The sequence below is a fragment of the Patagioenas fasciata genome, chromosome 4 (assembly GCF_037038585.1).
Source record: "Patagioenas fasciata isolate bPatFas1 chromosome 4, bPatFas1.hap1, whole genome shotgun sequence".
NCBI lineage: Eukaryota > Metazoa > Chordata > Aves > Columbiformes > Columbidae > Patagioenas > Patagioenas fasciata.
In genome coordinates this window covers 22105523-22121570 of record NC_092523.1, presented here as the reverse complement: position 1 = coordinate 22121570, position 16048 = coordinate 22105523, and the positions used below count along the sequence as shown (strand labels likewise).

At 33.5% G+C, this 16048-nt stretch overlaps 1 protein-coding gene across 5 annotated transcripts in view; it reads right to left on the bottom strand.

Annotated features, from left to right (window-relative positions):
• The window catches only part of PCDH7 (protocadherin 7), a 268788-nt gene that overhangs the window by 202341 nt on the left and 50399 nt on the right, over positions 1-16048 (bottom strand). The window contains exon 4 of one of the 5 annotated variants that reach the window (XM_071807386.1): positions 10028-11642. The exons of the other annotated variants lie outside the window; for them this stretch is intronic. Coding sequence (XP_071663487.1) covers positions 11565-11642 — 78 coding nt within the window. The 3' untranslated portion in view covers positions 10028-11564. Of the gene's footprint in view, positions 1-10027; positions 11643-16048 lie in introns of those variants that run through there. 5 annotated transcript variants of the gene reach the window in all.

The following is a 16048-nucleotide window of genomic DNA, read 5'->3' as shown; positions in this document are numbered from 1 at the left end:
GAATGGTATCACAGAAGGAAGGATGTTTTCAGGAGATATCTCACATTAATGAAGATCACTGTATATGGGAGAGTAAAAAAAATTACCTTCTTACACTAACTCCTCTTAAACATGACAGAAAGCTCAACTTTTCCATATATGTCTCCGTTTTTACATTAGTCTCTGTGTTCCTTGGATTTGTCATCATTCTCCTATGGGTATTTTGACTGAAGTTCATTATTTGCTCTAAAGGGCTTTACATGTTTATTTACTGAAGTGGTATATAAATGAACATCAAAGTGAATGATTGAATATTAAATAAATCAAAAGCACAGATTCACAAACACTTGAAGTGAAAAAGTACTGCATTTACAAAACTTTCAAATTCATTATTCAATGTATTTACTTTCCTAATACTGATCCCAGACTCTGGAAAGGCCAGACTATCACTAGCTCAAGATGGAAAGGTAGAACATTGCAAACTCCTTTGTTTTTCCTGCAAGATGTTACAGTCAGGGATAGCTTAAGCTACACAGGACTATGCCTGCCTTTTCCACAAAGGCAGGTAGTCAGAGATGACAGACCTGTGCAAAGCTGTACAAGAGGGAGCTTAAATACAGGGAGATTAAATTTTCACCAGAGACATTCCCAGGGAAGAGTACTTCCCCACGGAGAAACAGGAAAACAAAGAAAAAACTGTTATTTCACTAACTTGCTACTATATGTGAAAAACTCATAAGCTAAATGTAAACCACCAAATGCTTAAGTGTGAATAATTTTTTTGTGAATGAATACATTTCATGGCAATAATTAAAATGACAACATAATATGCAATAATGTAATGATAAATACAGTGATAGAAGGAAAAAGAGAGATTATAAAGTTCACAGTTACAGAGTTCAAAAAGTTTAAGAAATCAGGGACGAGAAACTGGTTCAGAAATGTGAGATGAAGATTGCAATAGTCACAAAGAAAATGGAAGACTATAAAAAAACAAGGTAAAAAGCAACAGAGGTTTTTAAAAAAATTGGTAACAAAATTCCGAATTAAAATTCTGATTCCAGTGAAGATTTTTTGGACATTATTTAATTTCTATTATTTATTATTTCCTCAATAGAACTACAGCACTGTGGGTTTTATATTAATAGAAAATGATAAATGTCACTGCAATCATTAATACCGACTTTCTCTTTCATCAGCTAGTGGTCTGGTGCTGACCAGATGATAAAATCAAGGAGAGTGAATTAGTAAACCAGCTGCAGAAAGCATTTCTAATGTGATTTAAAACAAGAACAGCAACAGAAAGAGAGGAGATTTCTCATTTTGTTTCAGCTCATTTTTATCTATAACAGTGTGATTTCATTTAAGCCTATGAAAATACGTATAAAATCCTTATCTAATACTTATACTAACCATAATTTTTCCTGCCAGACAGGGATAAATTACAGCACAATCCAAATACAGTGGAAAGATCTTTTTTTTTATGTCCTCCCTTGTATTTTTTCAAGAGGAAATATACATGCACAAATTATGAGAAATCAATATTTTTACACTTTTCCACTTCATCAATCAAATAGCAAAATAATACTAAATGGGTATCACATCCCACTGTTTGTGATTTGAATTGACTGAATGAGAGTTTGACAGGTCTAAAAGGCCAGCAAAAGGCACACAGAATGTCCCTCATTAGACTTTGCACAATGGTGGCTATAGAGAGCTGTGAATGCACAGTACTATGAATAATAAAACATCTGTGAATTACATAATGTCACTAAGTATGTTCCAAATGGTATGCATATTAACCCACAAATACAGGCTGGTACTCATTTAATACAAAATTTAAAAGTAATGGTGTTTCTTAAAGACCCTGCAAGTCCCCATTCTACTATCCATATCTCACATATTGCTCTAAGGAATGTGATTATAAGGTTACACCACAATAAAAAATAGTCACATCAACAGCTCTTAGTGACAGACAGAGATATCTTTGGGAAATCAACAAACTTTAATGAAGCGGTTTAAGGAAATATAACTTTTTTCATGTATGTTCAACCACCTAGAGTCTACAAAGAAAAATTGAATATGCAAAAATTTTTAATATATTGACTCAATATTTTCACAACACTTCATATTGCCATTGAAATGTACAGTTAAACTACTAATACAGAGCACATTCTGACATTCAGAAAATTTCTCCTTTGTATCACTGCAGCCTGCACACAGATTGACTGGAACCCTCTGTTTTAGAAGTGTGTTTCCCCACTCCCCCCCTCCACCACCCTGGTGATAAATTATTTTAAGATTTGCATGCTTGCTGTTAGTTTTAACAAATTATGGGCTGCTTTTCATTCCTGAATCCAGGCTTCTTTTTAAGCAGCTATATTAGTCTCTTGACAGTGTAATACAGAAATGGATCAGTAATTATAAAGGGGATTCAAAATTATGATTACCCTACTGTGTATTCTTCTTAATGACTATCTCAGAATCAGGAACATAAGACTATTGTTTTAAACAGAAGTTGGAAACCCCTAGAGATTTAAATGAAAGTTGGACTTAAAAAAAAAAAATTACCTTTTTTCTGTCTCTCTGAAATTACCTACTCTTTCAATTAGTGGAAACACATCACTTAATAAAAATACAAAGTATGTGTTACTATTCTATTACAGGTTGATACCATTACATAGGAAAGTATTTAGTAATGAGTAGCACACTTTTTATCTTCATATTTAGCACCAGTTAGCCAGTTTACCACGCTGAGATCTGATCCAAAACCCACTGAAGTCACTGAGATACTTTTTTCCTCTTATGTTCTTGACTCAGAAGTACACCCTTTTACTCCAGTGTACAGCACTCCAAGCCCATCTCGTAATTGCCACCTTTGATGTTGTAACCTGCACGGTAAGTTAGTACAGGAAAGGTTTATCTAGTACAAGAACTGAGGCTACAGGATTTATGAAATCAACAGATGGCCTCAGAATGTGTTTAAAGAAGATTTTAATTTTTAATGAAAAAGTCAGGTATGTATTTGATCTTATCCTAGAAATTATTCAAGACAGATCATCCAGGTTACCATATGGACTATATTTCATTCCTCCTAGTAAAAGTAGATTACAGAAGGGGTAAAGCTACTTATGATATTTCAAGCTTACAAGTATTAATTTGAATAAGATAATAGATGAGGGAGGCATGATTGGCAGCCATTCCAGCTACGTAAAGTACAAATCTCTTCAGCAGAATTTCAATGGATTGCAAAACTGAGTATCAAAATCTCTAGTGATAATTTGGCCTTCCATTTTTTAATATAGCGATACTTCTTCAGGTATCATTATTCACCATATTTTACCTACAACAAATTTTGCAATATTTATATTCTGTCCTAAAATAAAACATAGTATTACAAAGACGTACTATGGAAATTTGGTAGTGTACACCGCGGTATTAGATGTGTCCAAAATAAAAAAGTCTATTGATGTGCAAAGCCTGTGAAATGCACACAGTGAGTCAGGAATTCGCTATCAGATGCCAGTTATTGACATCCATGTCTGGGGACTAGAATTCCAATTGCCTTTTCTTTCCTGGTTACAGCATGTAGGGAAGCAGCCGTTGCAGCTGTACAGGCCCTGAGAGACAGATGCACAAGCCAGAGAGATGATACAGATGTCCAGAACCTTCCCACCTGCTGCCTGGCCAAATTCACACTGGTTATTGCAATATGTGGAAAACCATCTGTACATCTGTCTAGTACTGGCAGTTAAGGGTCATATTTTTTAAAGAGTTAATCACTGGAGTAAGTGAGTATTCTTGAAAATTCAACCCTATTTCCTACATGGACTATAATAGCTATTGTAATTCTCTCTTCAGCAGTTCAGCATGGTCAGAATATCAGACGTTCAGCAAAGTAAGCACTTCATGCATGATAAGATTTTTTTTTTTCTATATTTCCTATAAATTAGACAAAAATGAAATGCTTACATTTTAAGTATAATTCTCTGGGGTTTTTTGTTTGTTTGTGTTTTTGTTTGTTTGTGGTTTTTTTGTTTGTTTGTTTTTATTATAATAATGGGGGAAACAAAACAAAACAAAAACCAAAAACAAAACAAAAACACAAACAAACAAACAAACAAAAAAAAACCCAAAACACAAAACAACAGTATTCTGAAAATGGCAAAGCTGAAATTATTATGCCAGGGCTCAAGATTCTGATTTTTTAACTTCACCATACAAAAGCATGGCACATGTACAGATGAAGAATGTCCCAAAAACTTTGTAATATTAAGGCATCAACCAGCAAATTTCCATTGACACTCTCAAATCATGAATAGTATTTGCTTAAGGAATCCTCATCATATCCTGTAATGCAAGATGTTTTGTATCTATTTAATACACCAGACAGTTTAGGCACAGAAATCTAAGGTGACTTCTTTTACCCCACAAAGCAGGTCAGTGTCATCAGCAAGAATGCAATCCAAGATCTCAAATTCCCACTTCACATTACTGTGTAGTAAACCACACTGTTACAGATTATTCATTTGATATTAATGTAGCTCATGCCATAAATGCAACTTTTACTGAGATAGGCAATAGGACAGAAATATGTCCTATTGTACGCATGTATTATACGTATGTAGAAATCTAAAAAAAGAGTAACAAGGGAATTCTAGAAAGTTTATAAATTAAAAGGCTCTTCAAAAATCTTCCATCTTCTTTTAAGCCTTGCTAATGTATAATCTTCTCACATCACTTACAGTAATGAATTCTATAAAGTCCTAGCATTACTGTCCGACCTTCCATAGTTATAAACCATATTTTTGTAAAGCTCTTTTTACCTTGGAACTTATTGTAATAAGCCACAAACTCAGTCAGAGGCACTGCAAACAAATTAATATAAAAATCACCCTGACAACATGCATAAAAACAGCATATATTTGTCAAAAATCATCCTACTAGAAATAACTTTTTGAGTGAAATAAAAATCTGTGTGGTGCTGCTCACTGACAGTTCTAATCTCCATGAGAACGATTCTAAGCAAAGTGCAGAGGGTTGCACAGAAGTGCTCCACAACACAATACAAAATTAAATTGTGTTACATTTAAAACCCAATGCTATATTTAGAAGCTAAATTTACTTTTTAAATGGGAAATTAAAATTTAAAATACAGTTTACGAGTATTGCACCTATGTTTTTACAATTTTATTATTTCAATATTAATGCCAGAAGTTGACACCATCAATATTAGAAAAATAAAGGAAAACTAGAGACTGCTCTAACTGAGTTTATTTGCTTTAGCCCCCTGCCTACACTTCAAGTTCTTTGGAAACGCACAAGATTGCTCAAGATTTCTGGTTAAATGCATAAAAATAGCCAAACAAATCATCTCTGAAAGACAACAGACTGAACTCAACCAGCAATTATCAACTTCTTATCACTGCAAGATGCTCGGATGAACTTCACATACTTTTAAGCATCTGAAACACAAGGTCAGCACAGCATGATGTCATGTCAGGCCATTAATTTTACAGACAAATGTAACTGTACTCTTTGCATTCTCCTTTCATTATCCTCCCTACACTACAAACTTTTCATCATGCATAGGAAACACCTGACTAACTGGACCCGTAAATCTACCCTTTTTATTCCACAACAGTGCCTATACCTGTTTCTTTCAGATTGCCTGGAGCTTTAAGTCACAACTTCCTAGTGCCCTCCATGGAAAGCATTCCAAAACGAGGGATGGAAGCAGGATGAAGGCAAACAAGAAAAACAGTTTCCCACAGCTTGACTTGTTTCCTCTTTACAATGTAGGCTCGTCAGGAAAAGGCTTATGTATAGCTGTGTCACTATTTCACAATACTATTGAGTTAGTTACTTCTATACTATGTCTTCTTTCCAATTTGTTGAAAGCCTTTACTCACTAATGACGTCAATACATTCACACTTCACAGTCATGAAACACTCAAATAAAAACAAATATGCTATCTACATTTGAAACCAACATAAAATATGAAGATTCACTTATTGTAGGAAAAAAAGGTAACCTATAAAATATTTTTTTTATTTTTCTTAAACACAGCATGGTTAAATCTAAAGGATTATTTGACGGAAGTGCACTAAAGTATATACAGAACTGTCCCATATACATAATGATGAAAACTAATAAATGTTTCAAACATTGTGGCCAGGAGGCAGTTTATAGATGTTAAGCAAAAGAGGATTTTCTCTGAAAATCAGTTCTCCCAACTTCAGTGAAACAGAGGACATTAAATTACATCTATTATATCTTACTACTCTTTACAGACATTTCTATGAATTTTATCACAATACCTTATAAACAGTTCACAAAACAAAATGGATTAATTCATTTTCTCTGACTGAGATAATGAAAATGTATTCTCTGTTTTTACCGGTGTAGCCCCAAAGAGGTGGGTACTGGTGGCAGACCTAGCCAGGAAGACTGAATCTCTGGTTTCTAGCCCCGCAATAGCTAATGCAACCTAGCTCTCTACCTCTCCATAGAAATGACATCATGAGGTTAGTAAAGTAAAATACATGATCTTCCATCATCAGATGTATGCTAATGCAAATCAAGCTAAATGAGACATTTTTACTTAAATGTGTTTCATGCTAACTGATATTAAACTTAAATGAATAAAAGTTTTGAGCTTGAACTCTTTTGAAGTTCCTCTGAGATCAAGTCTTTCTGTAGTCTCAGGGAAAGAGACACCAAAAAGGGTTTCATCCTAAAAATCACAAAACCGCCTCAGAGATGCCTACTTCTCACTATAAAATCTCTCAGTTGTGAAACTATACATCTAGCTTAAATGAGACACCAAGCTTTACAATAATCATATTCCACCTGCTAAAATCATGCATATGTAACTGGTTACATGCTAAGTCCCTTCTTAGATATGGAAGCTGAGATTGGGGCAATTCAGGCTGGAATTATCTTTACTCCCTGTATACTGCTACCATTCTTACAATAAAGGGGCAAATAACAAGTAAATCGTCATTCTTCTAGCAGCAAAAAGGAAAGGCAGATGGACGTTTATGATGTAGAACTACGCCCACACAGTCTTCTGAGTTTACTTAGGCTATATACCACTCTTTTGCTCATATTTGCTAAAACAAAATTGCTCTGAACAGCATGCAAGAAGTGACACTTTTTTTCCCAGAGACAAAAAACTGTCTATGTGCAGTTTCACAGTTTAAAGAAATGGTTTTTTGTGTCAAAAGCTAATTTAAAGTATCACTTTCCTGATTTGGAACAGCAAAATGTAACACAAATAGGTAATTAGGCCAGACAAGAGCATAGCTGGGTATACTGAAATCCTTTAGAACATTCTTCACTGTCATATTTCTAAAATATAAGATATAAATAGAATATTAATATGTAAAAATAAATAAAAAAAATAATAGAAATCTTTTGGAAATTAGTCTGCTTGGAACCTGCTATTCAAAATGGTGTTACTGGGCTAAATTGAGGTTGCTTAAATGTGAAAAGCAATCTGATTTAGAAGAAAATTAACTTTAAACTAGATGCAAAAACGTTAATGTTTTCCTTGAATTCCACTGCTGAATACTACTGAGGGCTCCGTTGCAACTGCCAGGGGACATAATGACCTTTCTTTTTTTTCCTTCATTAGCATCTTAACTCCCTTGGAAAGGGCAACAAACTGCTTTCCTAAGATAGATAGCTCTGATACCATTTCTAGGAACTACAGATCAAAGGAAAACTCACTGCTGAAATAGTAATCTACCAGGGTGTGACAAAGAGTCGCAATTTGATTGTGTTTTCTTGATATTTTCAGTCACATTCTAACTGAAACAAATAGCTTAATTTTAAACACCGCAACTGTGTAGGCATATTTGTGGTATTAGAAAGGGTTATTTAAGGCATTCACCACATATTGCACTGTTAATGTAGATTTTTGTTAAATATTGAGAACAGTATAGAAGCTGCAACAGCATTTCACATAATCATAGCTTTCCCAAAATGTAATGTCAAAAAGTCAAATATAATGTCTGCAAGCACAATAGGTTAATTTTTTCCCCAATGCAGAGGGAGATAATCTGGAAATGTAGTCACTGCATTTGAGATTACAAAGCTATCTTTTACTAGCTCAGTAGAATTCAGTCAACTAAATGATTCTCAAACACCAAAATGAGTAATGGGTTAAACTATGGATTATTACATCAGACTTTTTAAATAGTGAGTGGGTAAATCCAAGCCTCTCTGCTTATGGGTCTAAATGAAGCTTGCAGGAAGAGTAGGGACAGAGGTTTTTAATAAGCCTGAGAAATCTCATGAAGATTTTAAACTGTTTCATGAACCTTTGCAAGAACAATTTATTTAAATTAAATTATGTTGTTCACCCTGAGACTAAAATGTAGTCTAGGTGGTGGAAGTTTGCTTAATTTAATCTTTTAGTTTAGGTTTGATGGATAGTACTATTGAGAAGACCACATCTAACTCTCTACCTATATTTAAATTTGTGATTGGTGTCAGTGAGAGTGCCTCTAGAAACTGTGACAATACACAGTCCCCAGATACACAACCATTAAGAAAAGAGATCTTGTGCCACATAGCTCCATTTCCCACTAGTTGCCACTTCCTATATTATTCCTACTAATAATTTATCTAACTTGTGTTTTAACTAACTAAAGTAATTCCATATCACAACATCCCTGACAGTTTGCAACATGTCTTGTTCTTTAGTGGTCCTTTATAAAACAGAAATGAAAATAAAGTGATACGAAAAGAGTTGTCTTATAGAAGCAGTGTCACTGGGTTTATTTGGCCTGTTCATATGAGTAAGGCAAATCAGATTTGGCTTTAAAAGCTCTAACTTAACTCATAAAAGGTAGGAAAATGAGAGGTATATGGTTGTACTCTTTTTTCCTCATCCATACAGGACAATGGCAAACAGAAAGTAGAATGTCACTTGTCACAAATAGGCTTTCACTCCATCATTCTGACAGAAAAAATTACATATCCCAACAATGAAGCAGCTGTAGGAGTCAAAAAGAAAAGAAACAGCTGAAAAAAAGCTATACCACCACTTGTAATTCTAAAACTCACAGTGTCTTGCAAGTTGATGTCACACAAGAAAAAAATCTTTCATTTGTTCTCCCACTGTTTTGCTGACCTTTCCCCATTGGTGTTGTAGCAGGCGGCAACATAAAAGTGCTTTTATTCCATACAAATCACTTGGCTGCTCAACTCTGTGAAATCTGAAAATTACAGTAGTTTCACAATATTCTTCAAGGATCCTCTCTTGGTAATTGCTTCTGACCAGAAAATTAAATATAGAAGAATGAAACTGCAATGAACACAGAAGACACACTTTTGACTTCATTCCCGGCCATAGAATAATTTTATTGAAATACAGAGTTGCTGTATCTGAGAGAAGAATCTGACCAGAAGTCCTTAATATTTCTCTTTACACTTCCCAGGTTAAACTTTATCTTACTAGGTTAATGTCTATATTCAGGAAAAGGGTGAAAATGTCTCAAATATATTTGCATACTTAATGCATTTATTTCTGCAAAATGTTACATGTGAAATATTTTTTTAACATTTTTTTTCTCATCTTTAGTTGAGCTTTGCAACTGCTCTGAACTCACGAAATATGGTAAATGCATTCCACACATTTCATACGCTATTTCTAACCTTCTTTTGATTTAAAGGAAAGGGCTAGAAAATGCAAAAGAAACCATCTGTATGCTGATTTTTCTGACAAAGCTGTTTGTACTAATTTTTTATAGGTCCTTTGATATTCCTAAACAATGCATCCTGAGAACAAGCTTTTCCCTTCTCACTCCTGAATATCTTAACTTTAATTTCCTTCCTCTCTGTATTTTATTCATTTCCAGAGGTTTCTTCCATGCAGAATTACTAGAAGTCTCAATGTGTTCTCCCTTCAATGAGTTCCAAGGTTAAATAAACAAAGTACATGTAGAAAACCTGAATCAATTTAAAAATGAAAGAATTGATTTTTTTTATTTTAATTTTGCTTATTGATTTTTTCATAGAAAACAAAATCAATATAGTAGCAGTATACAGACTTTGAAGTTTGATAATATATCTCAGTACAATAAAGAGGTCAAAGCCCCTACTGTATCATAAATTCTTCCACTTGGAACTAATTACTGCAAGTGGAAAAAAATGGCAGACTACCAGTTTGGAAGGAACAAACACAAAAGGTGAGCTAATTCAGATATAAATGCATTACAGTCAGAGAAAAGTGGTTTTCAGCGTTGTTCATACAGGTGAAAAGTCATATTGTGACAGAAGGTAAGTGATATTATACACTTTAGTTGTAGATTTAGTTTTCTTACACAGTTATACCAGCTTTACATCAGAAACTTGCATGGGCCAAAGTTATGCTTTATTCATAAGAAAAATAGCTTCTTGAAAAATGATTAATACTGAAAATATCCTCTTTTGTTGTTCCTTATGATGCAGATGAAGGATATAAATGAATAAATTATTTAGGAGAAAATATTCAGCCTTTCCTTCCTCTAAATCATAAGATGATATACTGTACAGTATAATATCCAAATATATATAAAAGAAACATGAAAATTGGTATATGTATGTATAAAATTGGAATGGGCACTATAGTCTTTGTCTTTATACAATGTATATAGCTAATAGTGACTACAGAGTCAGAGGTTTTCCCTATGTGTGGTTTTGATGTTGGTGATGGTACACTCCTTGGTACAATTATTTTGGTCTAGAGTGCTCTAGTCAAGTGAATTAACTTGTGTTTAACAACCAAACTGTATGTGTATACATGTAAGTGACTGCTGATTTCCCTATTTGCTGGTAGAGTCATTTAGCACGTTTTGGTTTCTTCTCTGTAGAAACCTCAATTTCCTTGTAGAGCCATTTTTCTCAGCAAAAACTGAAGAACTCAAAATTGCTTTCCCTAATTACTTCCTCCACTCTGTCTCATGCCTTCAAACAGTACAAAGATTTTCAAATACTAAGACTATATCTGAATTTCCAGAAATTGAGTCCTGAGGTATAAATTTTTTCTTTGTTTATCTAGCATATCATCAAGGTGGTTCATTCTTTTTTTCACTAAACCACAAATACTTCCTTGATTCAAATACTGAAAATTCAATCTTGTTCACACTCATCTCCCAGTTACTAACAGAAGCAATCACCAAATCAAATTTCAGTCCTTTCAAAGATGGAACACAGTAGAAAACAGTATTTTCATCATATTCATACTCCTAAATTAGGTGGTATTTGATGCTGTTCCTCCACTTATGAGCATTTCTGTACAAAACCTTTCTCACATTCCATTTGTTTTTCTGGTTTGGATTCTTGATTCTGTTTAATACATTTCCAAATGCATTCAAAATGAAATCTGAATCTCTTGTTTTCAGGGTTTTTAAAAATGGTTTGTCATAATTTTCTTCTTTTTTTTTTTTTTTTAAATAGTTTTGCTTCCAAGGTCCACTTAGTTGTGCAGTAACCCTGCCCCCTGGGAATCAATTTCTTTACATGACAGTAAAGAGAGTTCATGTATTTTGTGATCCAACATCCCTTGGAGTTGGAGTTTCATTTCATAAATAATTCACTTACGAGCACATATATTCATTTTACATGATTCCTCAATGTGGCCAGGGTACTGCGTAGTCTGCACTGTATCCACCTACAAAAATACAAAAATATATGTCTGTTTACTGGCATGTGAGTAGGGTTAGGCTAACCTAATCCATATCATGGATCTTATAAGTGAGCAAAAAGATTACTTTTCTCTCTCTTAGGTATAAACATAATCCCATAAAATAACTATTTAGGAGTGAAAACAGTTTGAATAGTAATATATATTGTTTAAGAAAAGGAAGGAATTAAGTGAACTATGCCCAGCAACAGGATGGTTTTAAATCATAGAGAAATTGTAGTGATTTATACGTTCTTCCTTTTCTTACCTACAGTTACTTCAGACAAAGTAAAAAACAATGTGTTTCAGGTATCAGTGACAAGCATAATTTGCCTCCATGAAGAAAGAAAACAAACAGTCAACACGTCGTCTTCTTCATCCACCTCACCCCCTCATCAAGAAAAAAGGGAGTGACCAAGACAGATTGGGAGAGCAACATACAATATACAGTTACAATTCTGTGAACATTTAAGTTATTCAAAATTCCAGATACCAGCTATTATGCTACAAGGTGGACACAAAAAAAAATTAAAAAATGGAGAACCAAGGGAGAGAGTGCTTCCTTTGAATCAGTTTGATCAATGTGTTTATGAAGGAAATGAGACACTAAGGAGACATGCACATCTACTGATAAACAGTGAAGGTTTCTGTCCAATATATTCTTTTAAAATAGCTCTTAAAATATCACTCAGAAAAAAGGTTATCTACACAAAAAGACATTAACCCATTAGGTGCTGGTTAAATAACATGTTTGGTTGGCATTCAGTCTTTTTAGCTTTTCTAATATTTTTGTATTAATAATTGATATTTATTTTACATCTACTTACTACTAAGTCCTTATTACTCAACATTTTAATGAATCACTGCTTCTATTCTATTACACACATGTGAAATTAAAATCAAATTACATAACTGTAGAATGGCAATGATGTCAAGCATCTCTGCAAAGCAGGTTTTCCTCTACAAACATAATCCATAAAAGACTCCCAAATGTCGTCAAATAAGTAAAATCTATTCCTCAATCTAAATATGAACTTCTTACAGGAATCCATCTAGAACCAGCAAGCAAAGCATTCTGCTTTGGTTGCAAAAGAAACATATTTACACCTCAGTAAAATTCTTCATCATCATTAATCCAATTATATGCAAATCTCTTTGTTCAGTTTCCACTGTCTTAACTAAATGGCAAAAATACTAACCTAGTAAAAAAAAGTTTTATAGAGCCATAGGTAATGCATCTATCTATTATGATCAATCTACATCTGTACCTATCATTTAACTACAATGAGTACCTCAAAGTTGCTATCTTCAACAATTCAAATTCACATTTAAAAAAATAATAATTTTGCTAACTTTAAGGAGAATGCATTTGCTGGACTTGTCCAGTATGTAATCAACAGGGATCTGCTAATATGTATCTTAAGTATCTTTCTCCAAGATACATACACCATTGTGAGCACTCTGTACGTTCATAAGATATTTCGGAGGTCAAAAAGGCTCATAAATGCAACATATGTTTTTCCTTAATTAGAGCTCTCTTCTATGACAGATACTCATACCAATTTTGCAGTTATCAAATAATAAAACAATGCAAGAGAAAAGCTAAAACAAGTAAAACAAATTACTTGACACATACTAGACAAAGTGTTGAATCTTTTTATTGAAAATGGAATATATTATATCTTCATAAATTCAAATAATCATGGCAGTCTCAGTGTGTGTGTCTGTATTACCTGCCGATGCAGTATAAAAAGGGAAGGGTGGCAGCACAATTTGTTGATTCTCTCTACATTTCATCTTAACAAGCGAAGTTTGTACAGTTTGACAATCTTAGGCATACACTATGCAGGCATTGAGAGCAAACAGATGGAGGACCTTGCATCTGCATTGCAAGTGCTACACACCACAGGACACCCTGAAGACAATGCTGGAAGGGAGACTGCTCCAAAAGGATCAGTGCTGCACTGAAATACATACAGCAGGACTCCTAATATAGGCTCAGGTCAAATTCACACCCAAAAAAACCCTTCCTGTGTTCCACATGGTCAATGTAGGCACATCCATGCGTAATGATTTACGGGAAAAATTAGAAAATTATATTTTCTCCCTCTCTGAGTTTCTGTGAAATGAGTTGTTGTCTTCATGACTTTCATATGGTAGTTGAAGAGCTTTGTTAATTTTCAGGAAACTGATATTACTGTCTTGTTTCTCCTCCCATTTCCTGGCCTAAAAATGCACATACACCAAAGAGTTACATGAAGAATTTGGTCACTACCTCAGTTTTCATAAGCGAGATGCTTGCAGTTCTCTGCTAATCCAGTCCACAATGCTGAAATGCAGGCCTGGAAGTTTCTTACTACATACAGAGTCCAGTTTCTCTTCATCAGAGCCATAATCTCACATATTTCCTTGATAGGTTACATTTCTCTTGCATGAATATTTCAATGGGAAATCTGTTCCAGAATTTCAGTGCTGCAGTATAAAAAAAATATTCTAATAACAACCCCAAATTTACTCATGGGTATTTTTATCTGTTTCTTCTTTTTTCTTAATTTATATATTTGTTGTCATTGGGAAGCAAACTTTTGGTATTACTGACAAATATATTTGCTCTTCTGTGTACCTATTTTTCATTTGTAAGTGGGAAGCCACACTTCAACAGAGCGTAGATGTTCACAGCCACAACAAACTCAGAATGTTTAACTTCTGCAAGAACCTTTTTATCATAGATTGGTTTTGCCCATCACTTTATTCTTAGCAGTAAATTTGTCTGTAAATACTTTATGATTGTAGTATATATTATATATTGATCTGATTGATGTATGTGTATTACTAAAAATTTGAAACAAGCTTCTGCAACATTCAATATGTCTTCAATGCAACTGAAAAGCACAACATGCTCATTTTTGCCCACTACAGCAAATGCCAGGTAAAAATATATTGTCATAGATTTCCTGTTACATTTCACAAGATGCTTCTAACCTATTTTTAAACAACTTTTACACACACAACTTCATTTTCAGTTTGTGACAGAAATCAGAATAGGATATGGGTAACTAGATGAAGTGTATTGAATATATTTCCTTAGAATATACATGTTGAATAAGGAATAATAGTTCCCGTATTCTTAAACAAACAAAATAAAATGAATCAGTTAATAAAATATTCAATATATTTTTTGTTTTATCATTTGTACAGTATTTGTGAATCATTAAAGGCCATATATAGGGTAAAAAAAAAAAAAAAAAAAGGCAAACTGAAATTGATGAAAAGTTTGTCTGAATAGGACATGAATGAAGACTGCTACATATGTTCACAGAGAGATATATTTGTTTTAGTCATTAGAAACTCTGTAACAGATATGGTCTAATTTAATATAAGAAAACCTATTAATAATCCTGAACGTTTCAAAGAAAAAAAAAAGTTAAAGAAGTCAACCTAGTATTTTAACAAATGTAAATTTAATACACAGTTTAACAGGACTGTATTTTCATTTAACCTTACTTAAATTCCGTTTGCCATATTTTTAACTAGTTTGCATGAGCTGGGTCTAGTTTTGCAACTTCATTGTGGGAACTCCTGACTCCTGCATGTTAGGTAAAAGGTAAATCAAGTCTATTAAAACTAAACTTTCTACTTCATATCAAAAACAGAAAAATAAACAAATTGTATTCTTTATTCTGTCTTTACAAGTGTAAAAATTCATAAAATAAACCTGTACCGTTCATTATCTTTACAAACTCTGTGGTTTGATTTCCTGTTTACACTATGCCTGCAAATTAATTTTGAACATTTAGACATCCAGCAAATCCCACCACTTCCTATTATTAGGATATTAGGATTACATTCTGTTCAGTCACACTATGCAGTAATACAGTGACGTATTGACCATTCTTACATTAAGCACGAGCTGGCTCAGAAAGACAGTGGTTAGGGATGGAAAGACTGTGTCCACACCACTGCCCTGAAATTAACTCATTCATCCCCCCAAACTAATACATTTATACATTAGAATTCAAAAATTCACGTATACTTAACTGCTTAACTGTCTGGTAATTTGTTCTTTCTAAAAAAAAAAAAAAAAAGGTTGTAAACTAATCATAAATATATACACCTTCCACTAGCAGTAGATAGGAATGAAAACAAAATATAAAATATGACATTACACCATTTAACTCTCTTATCTGCTCTCACTGTAATAATAAAAAAGTTGCATATTTAATGCTATTTACTGCAACACCTTGCAATTCCTGAAGCACAGAACTGTCTTCATTACAATCCAGTATAATGATATTATTGTTCTATTTTCAATATATATGCATTGATGTATTTCAGGTAGACATTGTTCAGAAATATAACTTGCTAATAGTTTTTTGAAGGCACAGAATGCAATA